The sequence below is a fragment of the Capra hircus genome, chromosome 13 (genome assembly GCF_001704415.2).
Source record: "Capra hircus breed San Clemente chromosome 13, ASM170441v1, whole genome shotgun sequence".
In the NCBI taxonomy this organism is placed as follows: Eukaryota; Metazoa; Chordata; class Mammalia; order Artiodactyla; family Bovidae; genus Capra; species Capra hircus.
Window position 1 is genome coordinate 59,192,033 of NC_030820.1, and position 23,298 is coordinate 59,215,330.

The following is a 23,298-nucleotide window of genomic DNA, read 5'->3' on the forward strand; positions in this document are numbered from 1 at the left end:
AAATGAGTAAATGTGTGCACGTCCAGCTCTCTCCCATGAATCTGCAGCCCTCCAGGTTCCTTTGTCCATGGGATTTTCATGACAAGAATACTGGAGGGGGTTGCCATGCCCTCCTCCCGGGGATCTTCCCAACCCAGGGAATAAACCCGATTCTCCTGCGTCTTCTGCATTGCAGCTGGATTCTTTACCGCTGAAATACTGGGGAAGCCCAAATAAGTAACTAAATCTTTAAAAAGAACACCTGGTAAGCTAACATAAACTGAGTGCTTATTATGTGCATTATATTATGCAGTAGAGGATACTATTACAGTCCTCATTGTACAGACACGGAAACATCCACAGAAAGGTTTTATAACTTGCCCACAGCCATATCCTAATAAGTGATAGAGCCAGGATCTGAACCCAGCAAAGATAGTCTTCGTATCAGTGTTAGAATTCTGCCAAAATGGAGACTTATGACAGAAAATTCCTAAGACGCTGACGGCAGCAGATAAAATGAACTCCCTGCTTCAAACAGACCTGCTTCCAGATTGACTATCAGTACATGTATATACTTTCCCTTTCTTGGGTTTGAGTCTCTTGGTCCAGAAGTCTGAAGCTCAGAGATGAGAGTCTAGCAGTCTGAAATCCTAGAGGTTAGAGGTTGGTCCTCTCTTCCCTTCATCTAACAACCCACGTTAAAACTAATTGATAAAGAAAATCATGAAATATCACTGGAAGACCTACATCTCTTCTCGAAAGAAAGAGCTAAAAAAGGCAACTTTCACTGCACTGAACTAAAGATTTGCTCAATAAAAGAGATTAACTTTTCCAAAGAACTAAAAATATTGTTCTCATCTTCCAGGTACACCTTGATAGCCTCCAAACTAAAAATATTGTTCTCATCTTCCAGGTACACCTTGATAGCCTCCAAACTAAAAATATTGTTCTCATCTTCCAGGTACACCTTGATAGCCTCCAAAAGAAAAATTGGTCTTGGTCAATACAACAATAACAGGACTATATTCTGAGCACTGAGCATCATGAGAACCTGAGATTACACCAAAAAATTAAGGAAACAATCTTGGTTTCACTCTTATTTTATAATTCAGAATAGGATGAAATAATATTAACCATTTCTTAGAGGACATTAGGTTTGAGCTAGTGTTTGAAGGAGAGAAAAGTTCCTTATTGGCAGAAAGTACTGAAGGAGAAAATAAGGGAAATAACTCTATGATGTTGCTAGTAATATCCAAATTTTATGAATAGGGCAGTAAGGCTCAGATGAGCTAGGTGATCTGCCCAATATCACACAGCAAATCAACAGAGGAAGCTCAGATTCAAACCCAGGTCTGTCAGTCTACTCTGAAGATACTCTTCCCACCTTCTTGAACTGTATAGGAAGACAGAACTGAGAACAATTAAATTTTACTGGGTGACTGATAAGACATTTGCTTGACTGGAGCAAAAAGTCTGTAGTAAGGTAAAATAAAGTTAATAGAATAAAGATGATGATAAACTGGTAGAGCGCCTTGAGGATAGGCAGAAGTGTCTATCAGTTAGTTATAGGGACCCAAGGCACTTAAGAGGAATGTGAAGTGAAAAAAAAGTGGAATTTAAGGACAATTGCTCTTGCACAGATGTATAAAATGTGGGAAGAGACTGAGAAACATGTTCAACTTTCTAAAAAAAAATTGACACTGGAATGAAGCTTATAGAAAGCATAGTTAAAAGTGATCCTAAAGTTTCAGGGCTGAAGAGCATTTACAGGGAAATGTACATAGACTGTCTTAGGCAGTAAGAACTATGATTAACTCCACCAGTGTGTTAGATTTCAAGGTTTGGGGTAACAGCCAGTAAGAGATGTGTGCTACTCAAAGTAGGGTCTGTGGACAGTGATGAGCCACCACAGAGTAAATATATAAATTAGAGATAGATGTTTACAAAGTTTTAATATAACATCATAGAGTAATTTTATATATGCTGGATCTAATAACAAAAATGTGAGGCTTATATGTTGATTTAAAATTTTTTTAATTTTTCTAGTAATTCATTTTATTATATTTTTAAAAAGTATCACTCCATGACAGATCAGAAATTGACAAAATATAAAGGTCCTTTGCCGTAGCTCATTTGAGAAACACAGCCATAGATCATAAGAGTTATGGAAGAAGAGTCAGGATGAAAAGTGGAGGTTATGATGTAGCTCAAGCATTACTACCCTGACCACCCTCCTCCATCTAAGACAGGTTTAGGCCTTCCTTCTCCTATGTTCACTGCTTTGTGCATTAAGAAAATCAAAGATGACTATGACACAGACCTTACCCTCATGGAGTTTTCAGAATAATACAAACCAATATAATAAATGTCATGATATAAGTCAGAGAGTGGTAAATGCCACAAAAAAGAACAAATACTATAAAGTTAAATTACACCATATAACTTCAATTTGAAATACATTAAATAGTTTCTATTTCCCAATCAATGTATAGTGTGTATTTCCTCCTCATTCCCAAGCTATTTTAAAACCTTGTTATTGATATCATATTTAAAAGAAATATATTTAAAAGACTCTGTATGCAGCACACATGTAAAGCCTTGTGTACATGTTAACTGTAACAACTGTTTATTTGTATGTCTCTCTCCCAGCCTGAAGTTCCTTGAAGGCAGGAAGTATTTCTTTAAACTCTGTATTGCCCAGCCTGTGACAGTATCTGACATATAGTAGATATTCAATAAATGGTTGTACACTGAGAAGGGAAATATAGGTTGAGTCTGAGTCTTGGCATTTGACACCTATAGTAGAAAAAGGCAAAGATAAACTCATTGCAGGGATTAAATCTATATATAAAAAATTCATTCTACAGATAGTTCTACTGGCATAGAAATAGCTTTGGCAGTGTTTTATGTATACAACAAAGATGAAAATATAACTGATTATGACTTGTAGTTTTAATTTCTCAAATATTCTCACCAAAGCTTCCAGCATGGAAAAGTAGATCATTGCCATAATCTTCTCTAAGTGTGATTTCTTCTGGTTTGCTTTGGTTCTGAATAGAGTATTCTGAAACATCAATAGCACTATGGAGAAATACAAGATTGAGGGAAACGTGAACAGAACACAGTGATTCTGCATATACTGAAAAACAAACAAAATCCATTAAAAAACAGGTTTTATTACAAAAGTAAAGGAGAATTTGCTCAATAGTATTACTTATAAACATTAGTTTATTATACATGCATATCATCTTCAGGTTGTCAAATCCAACCAGCAATTCTCAATCCTTATTTTGCTCACCATAATCAACAGCATTTGAAATAGATGTTCACTCCCTTCCTCATGGAACACGTTCTCCTCTTGACCTCTGCAATAACTACTGACCTCTGCTACACTAGCGTATCTTGATTTTCTTCCTGCCTCATTAGTTGCTCCTTTTCCATTTCCTTTATTAGTTCTTCCTCATCTCCCAGGCTATTAACTAATAGGAATGACTCAATGTTCAGTCTTCAAATCGCTCTCATCCCCCCACTTTCTCTCCTTCCTTCCCCTCTCTTTAAAATCTACCCTAATTCCTTTAGGGATCTCTTATGACTTATGGTTAAAGTTCCATCCACATATTGAGAGAGTCATCCTAGGCAGGTTGATAAGAAGTCCGGGTTCCTGGAGGAGGAGGAGGAGGAGGAGGAGGAGGAGGAGGAGGGGGAGGAAGGGGTCTGAGGCTCTCAAGGAGTAGATAGGGGTTTGGAACTCTCAAGGAGGAGGAAAGGACAAACTTTTTTTCTCTACATTCCTTAGTCTTAGTCACATAAAATGTTTTTTTCTTTAAGCAGGGAACTGATGATTACACATCAACTCAGTTTAAACTCTGTACTAGGAATTATATCGGAGAAGGCAATGGCACCCCACTCCTGTACACTCGCCTGGAAAATCCCATGGATGGAGGAGCCTGGTAGGCTACAGTCCATGGGGTCGCTAAGAGTTGGACATGACTGAGCGATTTCCCTTTCACTTTTCACTTTCATGCATTGGAGAAGGAAATGGCAACCCACTCCAGTGTTCTTGCCTGGAGAATCCCAGGGACAGGGGAGCCTGGCAGGCTGCCGTCTATGGGGTCGCACAGAGTTGGACACAACTGAAGCGACTTAGCAGCAGCAGCAGGGATTATATAACAACAATGCATCCTGCTTGAGGACAGTTTTTCCTTCCTGAAAACCTTCTGACTAATCCTGATATCTTAAATTGTAAATTATGGAAGTGGGTCTAGTAGGATCTTTCTATTGTTAAATTCTAATCCCGTTATCCTAAAGTGTAAATTGTGGGAGTGGGTCTGGTAAAATTTTCACAAACTTGAGACATTCTTAGGATCTACTGTAATAACTAATTAAAAAGTATATAATTCCCTTGCTGAAGACTAGTGAGTGGGGCATTCTCGGCCCCCTTCTGATGTCTATGTCAGAAAGTTTCTCTGTTCCTTTTCACTTTAATAAAACTCTGCTATACAAAAGCTCTTGAGTGATCAAGCCTGGTCCCTGATCCCGGAAGTTAAATCTTCTTCTTCGGAGATCACAAATCTGACACTGTTCACTGTAAGCTATCAATACTCATAACTCTCAAATTTATATATCCCATCAAATTTATATATCCCATCAAACATCCTTCCTGAATTTCAGACCTGCATATTCAACTACCTACCTGCTCTCTTGGATGTGTAACAGTCCTCTCAAAACTTATGTCCAAAACCTAATTTACTTTCCTTTTCCTTGCCCCTTTAAGCTTGCCATTCTCTAGTTATCCTAATTTTATTAAACGGATAACTCCATTCTTATGCCAGAAATCATATAGTCAACCTCACTTCTCTCTTTCTCTTAAAGCCATATCCAATCTTTAGCAAACACCATCTGGGTAAAATGAAGACTAAAAGCTGATCACAGAGACTGCCATCTCTCATCTAATCTCTTACTGCAATAATTTTTTCACACGCTCTCTGCTTCCTCCCTTTCCCCCTTATAGTAAGTAGCCAGAGGGAAGCATGTTGAAGTCAAGTCAGATCCAGTCACTTAATCTGTTCAAAACCCTCCTGTGCTCCCCATCTGAGTAAAAGTCCTTATTATAGCCTACAACACCGTCTGTCATCTGCACCCCAGCTAATTCTCTGACCTCATATCCTACCACTTGGGCCTTTCATTTACTCCACTCCAGACTCACTTGCCTCCTTGCTGTTCTTTGAACAGATCCAACACGCTCCGCCTTAGAGTTTTTTCATTTGATTCATGTGGAACTTTCTTCCCCACATTACTGAATAATTTGTTCCTTCATTTCTTTCAGCTTTCTGTTCAGAGCTTATCAGTAAAGCCTTTCTTGACCTTTCTGATACTTTATTTTCTATTTTTCTCCATAACGTTGATCGTCTCCTAGTATATTGTGTATTTACTTGTTTGTTTTATTATCTGTCTCTCCCCAGCTAAAACATGAGATTCATGTAACCAGGAACAGTGTTTTATTCATTGTTACCTCCTCAGTGCCTATAACAGTGCTTGGCATATGGAAGGCACTTAACAAATATTGAATGAATGACTGTACTGTTAATATTGCAAACTATATTCAGCAAACATGATACATTTTTGGTGTTCTACTTTGAAATTTCACACTAAATTTAAGTCTTTGTCAACTACATGAGTAATTCAGCTATTAACTATGTTCCATTTGTGTTAGTGAAATCTGAAAATGTAAATAATAACCAGGAAAATCAAACTGAAGGAAAAGAAATAAAATAATTTACTTCATAGTCTGGGTGTCAAAATCATGAAATTCTTCGGGCAATGTGATAGAACTGTATGCCGCTTCAAAACTCTCCTTTGGAAGGTCAACCAATCCTGAAAACGATTTAAAAAAAAATGAAACCAAAAAAACCCCACATTCAATAAACTAAATCTCTACTTTCTCTCACTGGACTGTTTAGTCTCCTAACTCATTTCCCTGTATCTGCTCCTACCCCTCTTCAGTTCATTCTCTACAAAACGGCCAGAGTGATATATTAAATATGTAATTAGGTCAGATCACCCTCAAAATGACTCAGTGACTTCCCTAGTGCACTTAAATAAAATTTAAATTTCTAAACAGGGCCCTGCACCCCTATAGGCATGATCTAATAACACTTTGCGTTACTCCACTCCAAACGTACTGGTCTTTTTGCTCTCTGAATGAGTCAAGCACTTTACTACAAGAGCTTTGTTCTTGCAGTTCCCTCTGCCCAGAATGCTATTCCTTTAGGGATGTCTTATATGGCTGGATACTTCTCATTCTTCAAGTCTAAGGTTAAATTCTATCTACTCAGAAATGCTTTTCCCAACTTGCCTAACTAAAATACATGTCTGTTATTTTCTGTGGTAGTACTCTTTATATTCCTTCATAGCACAATCTATAATTATTATAATAATTAAAAAAATGTTTTTCATTATCTGATTTCCTCACTATGCCAAAAGGGACACTGTCTTGTCTTTGTACACCAGAACCTAACATAGTGTTTCACACAAAGTATGAGCTCAATAAATATTTATGGAATATATAAGTGAACCACGTTTGATATGATTATAACTCTATCTAGAGGTTCTACAAATATTTTAAATAAAGAAAAAAAACAAACCTTGTCAATCTTGATTCACTAATACTAATTGAGGGACCACTATTTGCATGGGACTGAGACAAGTACTATAAGTGATTCAGAAAATAAATATCACAAAGATATTGTCTTCAAGGAGCTTGCAGACTGGGGTGAGGCAAGTTCTGTACTTAAATAAACATAATACAAGATGGAAAATGATGAAAGTCATAAAATTAAAATTAAATTAAAAGTTGAAGACATTCTATGTATGACACATATAAATCTCGAGCACTTTGGAATGCCTAAAGATTGTCTATAATATTTAATAGATAGTGTGCTATTTAAGAGTCTTCAGAATTCTGAAAACAATGACAATTATTGATACCTAGGTTCTATCAATACAGTATTTCTAATTTATCTCATAAAGGCAAAAACACATATGGCAAACAAAGAAACCCATTAAAACAGAATATCAGAGTTTCTTATACAACTGTGGTAGCTTTAATATATTTCTTATACAACTGTGGTAGCTTTAATATATTTCTTATACAACTGTGGTAGCTTTAAATATATTTCTTATGTAAATATGCAAGAACATTTCAAGTTTTTGAAAGTATAACCTCTTGCCGCAAACACAGTAAAAGAGCAAGGAAAATAATATAATTTGTTCTTAACCATGGAAACTAAGTTTCAGTCAAAAGGAAGTTTTCCATTCATTATACCCACCCTGGAATTATAGAGTATCAACAATTAATAGAGCCCACCCAAACTAAAAATGCAAAAGGGAAAAAAAACAAGTGAGACAAATCAATATCTCACTTATACCTGGGCGAAATGTCATCTTCATTTTAAGCAAGGCTTCACTGCAATCTGCCAAAAGATATTTTGCCTTCCTATTATAGATTCGAACAACTCCCAAAAGAAGGTGTCCTGAAGTTCGCAGTGCAATTTTCACCTTTCAATAATTTTTAAAGTATTAGAATATTAAAAATTAGATTTATAAACTCTGTTCTTTGAAAATTATAAAATCATAAGAATTCCTTCTCTTTAAAAAGCAGATATTTTGTATTCTTATTTAAAGTAAATCATTTAACTTTTACCTCACCTTGTAAAATGATTAACATTTTTATTCAGTGAAGATAATCTAATGCGGCATTTAAATGAAATATGCTATTGTTGATTTTATGAAAACAACATAAACTTTGCAGTCAGGCAGACTTGGGTTCAAGCCTTGGCTCAATTGCTGAGGCTAAGTCATTTAACCTTCCTGAACTTCAATTTACTAATAATGACTACAATTTATTATACACTTGTTTTGTGCCAGGAATTATCCTAAGAGCTTTTCATACATCAGTTTATTTGACAACAACCTCTATTTACAGAAGAAAAAACTGAGACTCTGATGTGATAAACAGCATGCCTAAGTAACAAAACTATTAAGCGATGGAGCAGGAATTAAATTTGACCAACTCAGAAGTTCATGCTCTTAAATACCACATTCACTGAGGTTAAGCAAACTAAAAAAAATTAAAGTCTAGCCCAGTGCCTGGCACATGGTAAGTTTTCAATATATGATTGAGTATATTATATATTGAATATTATATATTGGATATATTGAATATATAATCCATAATTCATCCTCTTAAGAAGAAAAATACCTAATGAATACAAATATTAAAATAATATTTTAATGCAAATTCTACTAACTTGTAACTGTTTTATAATGAATATAGTGCTTTGTTTAATGACGTTTTCACATATATTTTTATTTATACTCAATCCTCCTTTCCTTCTACTCTCCCTATTCATTCACTCAGTATTTTTCTAAGAAATATTCACTTGGTACCTACTATGTATACAATATTTTGTTAGCGAATAAGAAACAATCACAAATAGTTATAAAGCATGGCCTTTATCCTTCAGGATCCAATCTATTTATGATAAACATATTAAAAAGTTAATTACCAACAGAAATCAATATATGTTTATTTTCAGATGATAAATGCTTAGGAATTAAAAAAAAAGAAGACCATTTGAGTAGTAAAACTTCCTAGGAAATACATTGCATGGTATAATGTCTTTTAATTCCTTTCCTCTCCACAAGTCAAAGTAAATACATCCTATAATTTTAATCAATAACATACCTTAGGAGAAAGAATTTTTTCAATGGTTATCTCTAGATTACATTCAAATACATGGGCCTTTGTGAGTTTCTTCTCCCAGTGAGCTGCAAGCCAGATTTTGGCCAATGGCCCTCGCTTACTCATAAGCACATGTGTGTAGAACATGTTGCCTGTATTCCTTAGTAATATTTAATGAACTAGAGAGAATATGAAAAGATATTTAAATTTGAATATAAAACACTTTTAGTGCTGTTTTACAGTAAGCAAAACCATTTCTCATTAATTCTATAACATATTAACTTCTAATAGATTACTCAATTCAAATTACTTTCTTGTAAAAAGAAACTGCTTTAAAATACAAAACTATAAACTAATGACAGAACTCTATTAATAAACTGTGTATAGCACCTGGTTTAAATGTATTCTGATCACTGAGCATTTCTTACATTTTACATATACTATATAAAGGATTTGAATTCTAAGAGCTTGGCAGGCTACAGTCCATAGGGTTGCAAAGAGTCAAACAGGACTGAAGCAGCTTAGCAGCAGCAGCAGCATAATCAAATAACAGGCTTCCGAGGTGGCTCAAGTGATAAAGAACCCGCCTGCAATGCAGGAGGCATAAGAGATGTAGGTTCAATCCCTGGGTCAGGAAGATACCCTGGAGGAGAGCATGGCAACCCAGTCCAGTATTCTTGCCTGGAGAATCCCACAGACAGAGGAGCCTGGCAGGCTATAGTCCATGGGGTCACAAAGAGTTGGACAAGCAACTTAGCACACACACACGTGGTCAAATAAATAGAGAAGGAGGACTGGGGGGAAAAAACAGGAAATGGAAATGGGGGAAAAAAACAGAATAACACAAGGTGGAAAAAATTAAGAAAAGCAAACACAGGTAACCACTTTTCTAAAACTTGAGTTTGGGAAGTGTCAGATCATTGATTTATATCCAGGTATTGAATTCCTTTGTTTTCTTTAAGATACTATGGTTTACTCAATGATGTATTAATTTATGAAGTTAAAATAATGGAAATCCAAAGGACCATAAAGTAGAAAAATTAGGAAAACGAGACTATAGAAAAAGAATCAGAAGAACAAAAAAGAATCGGATTTGAATGTTTTGAAAGAAGAATGGTAAAAGAAAACCTTCACTTAAAGGTAAAAAATTTATGCACATTTCTACACACTGTACTAGTCTCAGTAACATCATAAGGCTCCATTATTATCAAAGGAATGTCAGGACACCTTGAATGACTTACGAAGAATCAAGTTATTGCTTACGTATAAGTAATCTTAACCTGCCACTAGAAAAGCACCCTTTTGCTTCTTAAAGTTCCAATAAACGGGAAAACTGAACCAAAATAAATACGAAAACAAAATCAGCCCCAGAATCAAAACCTTAGGTGAACAATGCCATTTTCACCGCACGAATCAAATCACTGGACCAAAATAAATGTGATTATGCAATCTACCAAACCACATTTCTCAATGGGTGGGGTAAAGCTTTTAATGTGTATGGCCTCTGTCTGCCTTGGCTCCACTGTCTTCCTTTTTAATCTGTGTGTTTGGTATCTTGGAACAAATTCCAGTTTGTCCTTTTCAATTGCTCCCACATGTATGATTATTTGTAAACTTTAAGAAAAAAATCAACCTGTCATTTAGTATTCCTGAGATATTGATTTTCTCGAGCCTCCAATCCCCCATCCCCCACAAAATCCCCCCCTCCCCCCTGCCCCCCCCTCCCTCGCCCCGGCCCAAATCCCTCACAAAAGTCCCAATGTCCTGAGAGTTATTTGTAGGTTGAATTGAGTTCATGCAACCTATAGCTAGGAAAGAAAAGTGTTAGTCACTCAGTCGTGTCCGACTCTACGACTCCATGGACTGTAGCCCGCCAGGCTCCTCTGCCCAAGGAATGTTCCAGGCAAGAACACTGGCATGGGTTGTCATTTCCTTCTCCAGGGGATCTTCCCGACGCAGGGATCGAACCCGGGTCTCCCGCATTGCAGGCAGATTGTTCAGTCTCAGCAACCAGGAAAGCCCAACGTAAAGCGAAGGATAGTATTAAAACATGGTAGTAGAAGCCAGGGCGTGGGCTTAATTCGTGGGAAGGGGTCCCTGGTGAGGAGTGAGGGCGGTGGGTGAAGGGGAGCTTTAGGGCAGGATGAAGGGGCAGAAAGTGGACGCTCGGGGGAGGTGGGGGAAGAGCCACGGGGGAGGGGGTGGGAGAGAGAAGGAAGGAAGGGAGAGGAATGGAAGGCGCTGGGGTTGGGTGGGGATTAGGGGTGTGAGGAAAAGACAACGAGCATCAAGGACACGGACGTCTAGGGCTTCCTCCACACACGATTCCTCAGAGTTGAAGGCCCGAGGCTCAGAGGGAGACACTGAGGCTGAGGGTGACCGCAAGCGCCGGTTTCCTCTCCTCAGAGGGTCCCTCAGGACTCGCGCCAGTGAGGAGCCTGGCAAGGCCACTTGTGGGGATGAAGGTGGCCGTGACCCAGCCAGCCTCCAGTCCTCGGATCACACCCAGCGCCCTACTTCCAGCGCCGGGTCTCAGGCGAGAAGAGCCGAAGCAGGGCCTGAGGCAGGAGTCGCCGGGTCTACGAGGTGGGTCCTAGACGCTCAGCTCCCAGATCCGGTAGGCTTCAGGGAGGGCGCGGCAAGGCGATGGGCGGGGCAGGGCAGCGGGTTGGGGCGGGGAAAGGGGCGGGGCCACTGAGTGACAAGGCCCCAAACTGGGGCGGGGAGTGGGGAGAGGCATCTGGGAACCAGGCGGGGCAGTGGGCAGGAGCAGACCTGGGGGCGGGGCGGCAGTTGTGGGCGGGGTTAATGCTCGGGCCGCAGGGAGTGGATGCGGCAAAGGACTGGGTAAGGGAGGGAACCCGGGACCGGGGTGGGGAGGTAGCGGCCGGGCGTGAAGTTTTCCACCTGGGGCTTGCTCGTGGAGCTCACTGTTCAGGGACCTGTTCCCTACAGAATAATTGTGTTAGGTGGTAATGTCTAACTCCTCTGCCTGGCCTCTGAATGTCACTAGAATGGAGTTTTCCACTTATGAGCGAGGAGCTCCCTGGAGAAGTTATTTAATCTCTTTAACTTCAGTTTCTCTCACCTGTAAATTGGAAATGATAATGAAGTACCTGTGCCATGGGATATTGTAAGGGATGAGTGAGATGAAGCATGTAAAGAGCCTAGCAATCATAAATGCTCAGTAAATATTCAGTTCAGTTGCTCAGTCGTGTCCGACTCTTTGCGACCCATGGACTGCAGCACGCCAGGCCTCCGTGTCCATCACCAACTCTCGGAGTTTACTCGGACTCCTACCCATTGAGTTGGTGATGCCATCCAACCATCTCATCCTCTGTCCTCCCCTTCTCCTCCCGCCTTCAATCTTTCCCAGCATCAGGGTCTTTTCCAACGAGTCAGTTCTTTGCATCAGGTGGCCAAAGTATTGGAGTTTAAACTTCAGCATCAGTCCTTCCAATGAACATTCAGAACTGATTTCTTTTAGGATGGACTGGTTGGATCTCCTTGCAGTCCAAGGGACTCTCAAGAGTCTACTCCAACACCACAGTTCAAAAGAATCAAGTCTTCAGTGCTCAGCTTTCTTTATACTCTGTTGAGTCCGGCTCTACAAGCAGGGTTTCCGAAAGCGTGATGCAGGCGGGAGAATGAGAAACGACACAACAGTTCAGTGAAAGGTGAGGATCAGGGGACCAACACCGCTCCAAGGTGAAGGTGCTGAAACTGAATCCATGCCAGCTTTATTATACTCTCAGCCATGAAGGAAGGAATGGTGCAGGGAGTTAAGCAATAATTCATGTGGCCTTCAGGGCCCAAGTGATCATTAACCTTTGGGTAAACAAGAAACAGTAATCAATAACAAATCAGTAACTAAGAATAATATTCTTATCTATAGATTTCCTCCAGATATGAAAAACACGTTGCTCTGAGAGGCCATTTGGGAAACAGTCTGGGGTTGGTTTCCCGCCCCCAGGATCATATCTTGTTTTCAAGATTATGAACTGTTTCGTCTGGACTTGTTCCAAGAGTCCCATGCCTTAAAGCATCCAGTTTATCAATAATTATAAATTCCTTCTGTGGCCCTCTCCGGGGTCTGCTTTTCTTCTATTCTTCCTGTCTCCTACATCTCCCCCTTTTTGATTTTCTACAAGATGAGAAATGGTGAGAAACACTAGTTGCTGTTGTTGGTTTCATTGTCTCTTGATTGTTCTTCTCCAGACTATGCAGAAACACAAACATATAATTAATAGCATTCCCATAACCAGAGCAATTTCATATCCAAATGTTTTGATCTGTTTTAAGGGATTAAGAGAAGAAAGATTATCAGCAACTTATTAAGATAATCTGATCCAGTAATTACATCGAGATGCTTATTAAAAGATTTTAATATATCTTGTTGTAAGTCTTGAATATCGACAGAAATATTACCATGGTTCAATAGGTGTTGTTTAACTTTACCCCAATTGAATTGTGTCTTATAATATTTGTAAGCCGTTACACAAAAGGAAGTGTAGTTCCAATCACATTTTAGTCTCATCTGTTTTTGTAAACTGACCGGTTGATCTCCTAATAAAATAACAGATTGTTGAAGGTTGGCCACTTGGGAGGCCAACTCTCCATCAATTTTTTGTTGAGCGGTCCAAAGGATGTCTGCATCTCTACGCCATTCTTGTATAAAATGAACTGTTTCTATAGACTGATGAAGAGCCACTCTGGTTATGGCTGCCGAAGCGGTAATAGCTATCTATAGTGCCTAAGATGGCAGCAATTAGCAATCCCAGAAAACGTTTAATATGTTTAAGATTTTACAATATTCCTTCAATAGCATATAATGTAGGGCTTTCGTGCCAAGGTCATTGTAAATCAACTGGAACCCATATGCCAGTTCTGGTTTTAAGAATATACATACTTTGCCAACTTTCATTAAAAAGAATGGTGTTATTTATACATGTATAAAATGAACAATTAAGACATATTATTAATCCCAAATTGGGATCATATTTTGCTGGTCCAGTCATAAAAACAAAAGGAATTCTTACACAAGTTTGAATAGTGTGGGTAGAGTTTTTTTGTAAAGTTAAAAGGTAGCTTTTGGATCATTTAAAATATATTCAGTATATCCTCCATTCCAAGTGATTAGTTTTTTTCTAAGCCATGGGTATGTTCCATATTTCATTATGAATAGGGTAATGATGTAAACGAGGCATGGAGGGGCAAATCCTGCCCGATGCCATATGAGGGATTGACTACCATAAGTAATAAGGGCCTTATTTTTACATACCCATGGGGAAGATACTTTAGATTCTTTAAGTTTAGAGGTTCCTCGGGGTCCCCAGTTGATAATGGAGCCTTCTGTAACATTTAATAATAAGTGACCTTCTGATCCCTTGCATTGTATCTAATTTTCAGTACCATGGCTAATTTCAGCAATACAATCAGGAAAATCAGGTGGATTCATCATGCTGGAAGTTTCCTCCTTTTCTAAAAAAGTAAGAGCAGTTAAGAGAAAGAAGGAAGTCTTATTATCATTTGATTTTTTGACAACTGACAGCCATTTTTGATATCCTGTTTTAAGGTATATACTTCCAAAACCAATACAAATAGGAGTGGTGTCAGAGCCAACAGTATAATTTACCAACTGACAACCTTCTTCTTCCTTTTTAATAGGAAGATTTTGATCATATGGTCCGGGGAGCCAGGCAGAATCATTTACGAATAATGGGACTGGCGAATCTTCCAGAGTCACAGGTCTCATCAGGGGAGGATTAGGTATGTAAGTCCAATAGTGATGACTATCTATAGTTTGTGTACTTACCACCATGGTCAGCAAAGTGACCATAGCCAAGAACAGGTTGTCTGGTGTTTCTGGCAGTCTTCTGTGTACCATCTTCTCTGCCTCCAGAGATAGTTTCTCTATCTGTCCCCAAGTTGGCAAAGATGCTTCTTGGGTTATTTTTGATAGAGATAGTGCAGGATTAAGGATCAGCAGTGACATGGCTCCAAGCGGGGGTTCAAACAGTGGGTCTATATTGAAGTAGGTCCTTTTCCTTCCAGGGCCAGATTTTTCATTTTGGGATCCACCGATGTTCAACTTCTTCTGTTAAAATAAGAGCATAACCTCGTCCTTGTTGAAGTAAAATTCCCTTTTCCAACTCTTATTTTTTTTCCATAAGACTTGTTGAGTTTGTTGTAAGGTTTCTTTTTTAGAAAGCAAATCATTAGCAGTTTGATTATTTGTCCAATATATTGTAGCTGCTGGTTCTGTATTGTCCCCTCTAATATCCAAAAAATTTAAAATAAACAGAGCTATTGCTAATTTATCTTTTGAGGAATTAGGTCCTATTCCATACCTTTCTCTCCCTTTTAGTTTTTGTAAAGTGTTTTTTAATGTTCAGTGGACTCATTCAACTATAGCTTGTCCTGGTGGCTTATATGGAATTCCAGTGATGTGTTTAATAGACCGGTCTTCAAAAAATAATTTTAACGTGTGACTTGTACAAGCTAGAGCTTCCCTGGTGGCTCAGAGGTTAAAGCATCTGCCCATAATGTGGGAGATCTGGGTTTGATCCCTGGGTTGGGAAGATCCCCTGGAGAAGGAAAATGGCAACCCACTCCAGTATTCTTGCCTGAAGAATCCCATGTAGCCTGGTGCGGGGCCGGGGGGGGGGGGGGGGGGCGGGGGGCGCGCTCCGCTGAAAGACAGAGGCAGTGGAACTTCCCTCAGCAAAGCCAAGGGGTCCCGAGGAGAGGTGAGCCTGCTGTCCACCAACCCAGCCCCTCCTCCAGCGAGAGACAATCAGATGCAACAGGGGTTCCGTCTAAGCAGTTCCGCTTTATTGCCACAAACTCTTGGTTTATATAGGCAAGCAAGGGGGTTTTGCGAGGGTTGGACCAATCACGTTAAAGGTCAAATTGTAATATGCCATAGTTGCACCAATCACGTTAAAAGTCAAATCTCAATATACCATAGTTGCACCAATCACATTAAAGGTCAAGTCGCCATGCGCTTCGTTGTAACAAGAGTCTATGGTGATCACGCGCTGTCCACATGCAGGGAAATCAAGAGAGCCAATCAAAAGTTTTAACAAATGACATAGGCTGTGCCTTCATCACTTCCACCAGGCGCCATCTTAGCTCTAAACCGCAAAGCTAGCCTTTCTTTTTCAAGGTTTCCCATTTAGGGCCCCACAGCCTGGTGGGCTACAGTCCATGGTGTCGCAAAGAGTCAGACATGACTGAGCGACTTCACTTTCACTTGTACAAGCTGGTCCATTATCAGGTTTTTTTATGTTTAGGGAGTCTCATGTAAGCAAAGCTTGTTTGAAGTGAGAGACCAACTGATTTGCAGTTTCTCCTGTATGATGTGATGCAAATATTCCAAAATAAGTGTCAATAGACCCATGGACTAGTCCAGCATTGCCAAATGTTGGAATGTGTGCTACATCAGTTTGCCAAATATCGTTGGGAAATAATCCCTGTGGGTTAACACCTTCAGGCAACGTCGGAGTAGAATTAACTTGTTGACAGGAAGGACAATGAGATACAATATCTTTAGCTTGTTGACAAGTCAATTGAAATTTGTTATAGTCCTTTAACTTTTAAGTGTGTTAGTTCATGAAATTGTGATGAGAAAGAAATGAAATGAGTTTAGTGTCAGTAGTATTGTTTCCCTCTGCTAAAGCTCCTGGAAGTTGTGAATGGGATCGAATATGAGTAATATAAAAAGGATTGTTTCTATAAAAAATAGCATTTTGTAATTGATTAAACAGTTTAATAGGCAGATTAGAGTTGGATATTGTTACAGTCTCGGTTAAAGAAGTAACCTTGACAGCATACTGTGAATCAGAAACAATGTTAACAGGTTCTTTAATATACAATAATACAACTTCTAACTCAGCCTGTTGTACAGAAGGATAGTTAGATTGCCAAATCTTCAGTAGGACCAAAAGAACCTGTTTTGAGGTCCTTATTTGCGTCAATAAAATAGGTGACAGCATTGTGAATAGGCTGTATTTTTTTTTTTATTTTAGAGAGAATCAAAGCATGTATTTTAAGAAAATTGATTAACTTAGAAGGGTAGTGGCAATCAATGTCACCAATAAAATCAGAAAGAGCAATTTGCCATTCAATATTTTGAATATATAAATGTTCGATTTGTATTTTAGAAAATGGTAGTATTATAGTCTTTGGATCGTAACCCAACAATTGTTGAATACGAGTTCTCCTGTTCAATATTAACTTGTTAACCACATCAACATAAGTAGTCAGTAACTTAGTTTGTTTATGATGCAAAAAGACCCATTCAATTATAGCTTCTGTTTGCCAGATTATTCCTGTGGGAGAATATGGAGTGGCCATAATTAAGGCTGTTATAGGCTGATTTAATTCTACCCTGGTCAATTGTTGCTTTTGAATTGCCTGATTAATTTGTTGTATTTCTATTTTGGCTTCATGGGTTAGAGACCGAGGACTTTTTAATTCATTATTTCCTTGTAATATATTAAATAGATTTTTAAAGGCATAATTAGGAATCCCTAAGGTTGGATGAAGCCAGTTAATATCACTTAATAATTTTTTAAAATTATTTAAAGGTTTTAATTGATCAATTCGAATCTGTGTTTTTTGTGGAGATAGTGTTTCTATTTAATATATAACCCAAATATTGATAAGGAGCTTCAATTTGAACTTTATCTGCTGTAATTATTAATCCATACAATTATAAAATCTTTTGGGTTTCTAAAAATATTTGTTGAAGAATTTTCTTATCAAAATATGCTAATAAAATATCATTCATATAATGAATAATATAGGCTTGTGGATATTTTTCTCTAATTAAACATAAAGGCTGATTTACAAAGTGTTGACACAAGGTGGCGCTGTTCATCATTCCTTGTGGCAAAACAGTCCAGTGATATCTCTGACCAGGGCCTTTATTATTAATATGGAATAGTAAAAGCAAAATTTTGGAGCATCATTAGGATTTAATGGAATAGTGAAAAAACAATCTTTTAAATCAGTGATAATAATTTTCCATCACTTTGGAATCATAGTGGGAGAAGGGAGTCCAAGTTGTGATACTCTTATGGGTTCCATAACAGCCATTGATTTTTCTTAAATCTGTAAGCATTCTCCATTTACCTGATTTCTTTTTAATCAGAGACCGGTGAATTCCAAGGGCCAGTCGTTTCTACTATATGTCCTAATTTTAATTGTTCTTCTACTAGCGTTTGTAAGGCTTCGATTTTTTCTTTTGATAAAGGCCACTGTTCCACCCATATAGGTTTATCTGAAAGCTGTTTTATTTTTAATGCAGTCTTTGGAACAGTGGCCCCTAGGCTAAATTTTGAGGAGTACTAGGGTGAAGTCCCATATTAGTCATAATTTGTTTTGTCTGAGACAGTATGGGAGGTATTGTAACATAAGCTCCCCATTGCATAAGTAAATCACGGCCCATAAGTTAATAGGAATATCAGCGACCAATGGTCAAAGCATAACAGTTTGTTGATCGGGCCTCTGGCAACACACAGGGCATGCACTCTGAGCTATATTGCTCATTGTTCTTATTCCAGTAATAATTGTAAGAACTTGTTGTAACTGCCAGGATCGAGGCCAGTGTTTAGAGGCAATGATAGAAACATCTGCCCCTGTGTCCTCAAGTCCAGGGAATTGCCTTCCCATAATTATTATTTCTAATTTTGGTCTTTCGTCTGTAACAAAAGTTTGCCAAAATACTTGTTTTCCTGTACTTCCAAGTTCCTCTATTCTCTTTTTAGGAGAATTTAATTTTATACAAGGTAATAATAACAATTGAGCAATTTGACCTCCCTTCGATATTTGATAGGGAACATTGGGTTTTATTAGCATTATAAGTATTTCTCCTTCAAAATCTTCATCTATTATTCCTATTTGAACTTCGACCCCCTTTAAAGTGAGATTGCTTCTTATTATTATTAAACCTACAGTATTTTTAGGTTGGGGTCCCCAGATGTCAGTTGGTATTTTATATATTCCCATAGAGGGCATTACTACTAAATTTTCTAAGCCTGGTATGTCTAATGCTGCACTCCCTGATGTTGCGGGGAGTAAGTCATGAACTGATTGTTTTCTTGAGGTTGAGCTGGGTAGGCAAAGGGAACTGCGTTCCAAGTGCCTGCATTGTTTTTGGGGCCCGGAGCCAGGCGCCGATTCCCGTTTCCTGACAAGGGAGTCCCGTCTTTATGAAATTTTGACCTACATTGATTTGCCCAGTGATTTCCCTTATGGCATTTTTGGCATAATCCTGGAGTCTTGATATCATTTTTCGTCTTTTTTTAATTTCCTCCTTTACAGTCTTTTTTAATGTGTCCTAATTTTCCACATTGGTGACATCTCTTATCTGTCTTTTTATTAGCCTTAGACAACGCTTGAGCCAGAAGTTGCATTTTATATGGTTCTGACCCAATATCCTGGCAAACTTTTAAGATATTCTTCTAGGGGGGGCACCCTGTGCTTTGTGAGGCTGAATCACCTTTTTTCATTCTGAGTTAGCATTGTCATAAGCAAGAACTTGCATCAGCAAATCTCTCAAACCAGGCCGTGACACTGTTTTGTTCAAATTTTGATGTAGCCTGGTGATAAAATCTACAAAAGTTTCCCCATTTGATTGTTTAATTTGGGTAAATGAAACCAAGGCTTGTCAGGGTGGATTTATTCTCTCCCAGGCTTTGAAACATATCATTCTCACTTGAGTAAGTAATTGATCATCAAATTATAACCGAGCTTGGGTGCCAAAATTTCCTCTGCTGCTGCTGCTGCTGCTGCTGCTGCTAAGTCCCTTCAGTCGTGTCTGACTCTTAGCGACCCCATGGACTGCAGCCCACCAGGCTCCTCTGTCCATGGGATTTTCCAGGCAAGAGTACTGGAGTTGGGTGCCATCGCCAAAATTTCCTTAGTTCAGTTCAGTTCAGTCACTCAGTCGTGTCCAACTCTTTGCGACCCCATGAATCACAGCACGCCAGGCCTCCTTGTCCATCAACAACTCCCGGAGTTCACTCAGACTCACGTCCATCAAGTCAGTGATGCCATCCAGCTGTCTCATCCTCTGTCATCCCCTTCTCCTCCTGCCCCCAATCCCTCCCAGCATCAGAGTCTTTTCCAATGAGTCAACTCTTCTCATGAGGTGGCCAAAGTACTGGAGTTTCAGCTTTAGCATCATTCCTTCCAAAGAAATCCCAGGGCTGATCTCTTTCAGAATGGACTGGTTGAATCTCCTTGCAGTCCAAGGGACTCTCAAGAGTCTTCTCCAACACCACAGTTCAAAAGCATCAATTCTTTGGCGCTCAGCTTTCTTCACAGTCCAACTCTCACATCCATACATGACCACAGGAAAAACCATAGCCTCTGGTACCCATTAATTGATCAAGCGTTATATTAACTGGCTGGTTGGCTGTTGCATTTCTGTGAGCTTGTTGATTTGCCTCATCTTGCCACCCGGTCCTAAATTATAAAAATTCTGAGGTGGATAGGCAAGTTCTGGCTATCATTTCCCAATCATAAGGAATTAACCGGTCAGCTTGTGAAAGTCCCTGAATTAGTCCCATGGTATAAGGAGAATTAGTTCCATATTGGGTACATGCCTGTTTTATCTCCCACATAGTCTTAAATGGTTTGGCGCTGTAATCATAATGCGTTCCTCCTTGTTGGAACTGAGGATCTGGTGGGATCTGAGTTACAGCCACAGGGAGAACTAACGCGTCTTCATACCCCTGCAATTGTGCCATAGGAACCCCTTTTGTAAAGGCGTCATTTTACTAGGCACAGTTATCTGTGGTTTAAAAGCAAATCCATCATCCCAAGGGGTTTCAGGATTGAACGGAGGAGGCTCAACCAGAGGTGCAGTCGGACTAGAGAGCAAGAACTGTTCTTGACTTCTGTCATTCTTTCGGCTCTTATTTTTCGGTTTTATTGACTGCTTCTCTTCCTCATCACCAATATTATCATATAAATTCATTTCCTCCATTTGTTCTTGTAATTGTTCTGTAGAATCCCCTGAATCCGAGTCTTCGGACTGCAGTGGTCCTAAAGCCGTGCAGACAAAGGAATCTTTTCCCCGCGTGGGAAGGCACAGCGCAGGCAACGCGTAACTTCTTGCCACTCCTACCTCAAAGTCCCTCTGTCTGAAGCTAGCCAACAGCAATATTTTTCAGTGGCAGAAAACAATTCTTTAAAAGAGGATTGAGCTAATCTCAACCTCCGAACTTTTTAACAAAGTTTTTAACACTTGCATACAGTCACTATGCTTAGAAGGATTTTGCCCCATTGTTACCCTGATTGACAAATCCGGAGGGGTGTGCTTACCAAGGTTGTTTCTCTTCCGCCAGAGCGGGCCGGATTTCCCTGCGTTCTCCGCCGCTAGGAGCCTAGCCTCGAGGCTAGTTCCACTTTCAGGCCCCTGTTCAGTCCAGCTCGACAAGCAGGGTTTCTGAAAGCGTGATGCGGCGGGAGAATCAGAAACGAGACACAAGAGTTCAGTGAAAGGCGAGGATCAGGGGACCAACACAGTTCCAAGATGAAGGTGCCGAAAAGGAATCCCTGCCAGCTTTGTTACACTCTCAGCCGTGAAGGAAGGAATGGTGCAGGGGGTTAAGCAGTAACTCATGTGGCCTTCAGGGCCAAAGAACAAAGTGATCATTAACCTTTGGGTAAACAAGAAACAGTAATCAATAACAAATTAGTAACTAAGACTAATATTCTTATTTATAGATTTCCTCCAGATCCGGAAAAACACGTTACTCTGAGAGGCCATTTGGGAAACAGTCTGTGGTTGGTTTTCCACCCCCAGGATCATATCTTGTTTTCAAGATTATGAACTGTTCCCTCTGGACTTGTTCCAAGAGTCCCATGGCTTAAAGCATCCAATTTATCAATAATTATAAATTCTTTCTGTGGCCCTGGCCTGGGCCTGCTTTTCTTCTATTCTTCCTGTCTCCTACAATAGTCCAACTCTCACATCCACACATGACCACTGGAAAAACCATAGCTTTGACTACACCGACCTTTGTTGGCAAAGTAATGTCTCTGCTTTTGAATATGCTGTCTAGGTTGGTCATAACTTTTCTTCCAAGAAGCAAGCGTCTTTTAATTTCATGGCTGCAGTCACCATCTGCAGTGATTTTGGAGCCCCCCAAAATAAAGTCTGCCACTATTTCCCCTGTTTCCCCATCTATTTGTCATGAAGTGATGAGACCATATGTCATGATCTTAGTTTTCTGAATGTTGAGTTTTAAGCCAGCTTTTTCACTCTCTTCTTTCACTTTCATCAAGAGGTTCTTTAGTTCTTCTTTGCTTTTTGCCATAAAGGTGGTGTCATCTGCATATCTGAGGTTATTGATATTTCTTCCGGCAATCTTGATTCCAGCTTATGCTTCTTCCAGTCCAGCATTTCTCATGAATATTAGACATCATTATTATTGCTAAAGAGATCATTCCCACTGACCTGTGCTTTAGGGACAGCAAACATTTTCCTACCTGGAATATTACAGCTTTCAATAACTAAAGCCAGCTGCTACAACGTAAGAAAAACAAAAGAGCGTAAGGATCCAAGGCTGGTTTCCTCCTTTGAATTTCCATAGGAAATACTGATAAATCTTGGAATAACAATAGCATTCAGTATATAGGTTATCTAAGGTCCCAGGTTCCTTGCTGATGGGTTGTCTCATTTACTCTTCAAACAACCTCAGTTCAGTTCAGTTGCTCAGTCATGTCTGACTCTTTGTGACCCCATGGACTGCAGCATGCCAGGCCTCCGTGTCCATCACCAACTCCCGGAGTTTACTCAAACTCCTGGCCATTGAGTCGGTGATGCCATCTCATCTTCTGTCGTCCCCTTCTCCTCCCACCTTCAATCTTCCCCAGCATCAGGGTCTTTTCAAATGAGTCAGCTCTTCACATCAGGTGGCCGAAGTATTGGAGTTTCAGCTTCAGCATCAGTCCTTCCAATGAACATTCAGAACTGATTTCCTTTAGGATGGACTGGTTGGATCTCCTTGCAGTCCAAGGGACTCTCAAGAGTCTTCTCCAACACAACAGTTCAGAAGCATCAATTCTTCGGCTCTCAGCTTTCTTTATAGTCCAACTCCCACATCCATACATGACTACTGGAAAAACCATAGATTTTACTAAACGGACCTTTGCCGGCAAAGTAATGTCTTTGCTTTTTAATGTGCCATCTAGGTTGGTCATAACTTTTCTTCCAAGGAGCAAGCGTCTTTTAATTTCATGGCTGTAATCACCATCTGCAGTGATGTTGGAGGCCCCCAAAATAAAGTCTGTCACTGTTTCTATTGTTTCCCCATCTATTTGCCACAAAGTGATGAGACCAGATGCCATGATCTTCGTTTTCTGAATGTTAAGTTTTGAGCCAACTTTTTCACTCTTCTCTTTCACGTTCATCAAAAGACTCTTTAGTTCTTCTTCGCTTTCTGCCATAAGGGTAGTGTCATCTGCATATCTGAGGTTATTGATATTTCTCCTGGCAATCTTGATTCCAGCTAGTGCTTTATCCAGTCCAGCATTTCTCATGATGTACTCTGCATATA

General features: G+C 39.4%; 1 protein-coding gene and 1 long non-coding RNA gene across 2 annotated transcripts in view; both read right to left on the reverse strand.

Moving 5' to 3' along the window:
* The window catches only part of RAD21L1 (RAD21 cohesin complex component like 1), a 35,595-nt gene extending 26,362 nt beyond the window's left edge, over nucleotides 1-9,233 (reverse strand). Inside the window, exons 1-4 of the mRNA XM_005688329.2 lie at nucleotides 8,726-9,233; nucleotides 7,407-7,536; nucleotides 5,760-5,853; nucleotides 2,954-3,060 (exon numbers count right to left, since the gene is read on the reverse strand). Coding sequence (XP_005688386.1) covers nucleotides 2,954-3,060; nucleotides 5,760-5,853; nucleotides 7,407-7,536; nucleotides 8,726-8,869 — 475 coding nt within the window. The 5' untranslated portion in view covers nucleotides 8,870-9,233. The remainder of the gene's footprint in view (nucleotides 1-2,953; nucleotides 3,061-5,759; nucleotides 5,854-7,406; nucleotides 7,537-8,725) is intronic.
* LOC102173205 lies at nucleotides 12,115-21,319 on the reverse strand. The gene is made up of 3 exons (XR_310488.3): nucleotides 21,059-21,319; nucleotides 14,538-14,819; nucleotides 12,115-12,941 (listed from the first exon to the last, which is right to left on the reverse strand). It is a non-coding gene; the product is annotated as an uncharacterized LOC102173205 (long non-coding RNA).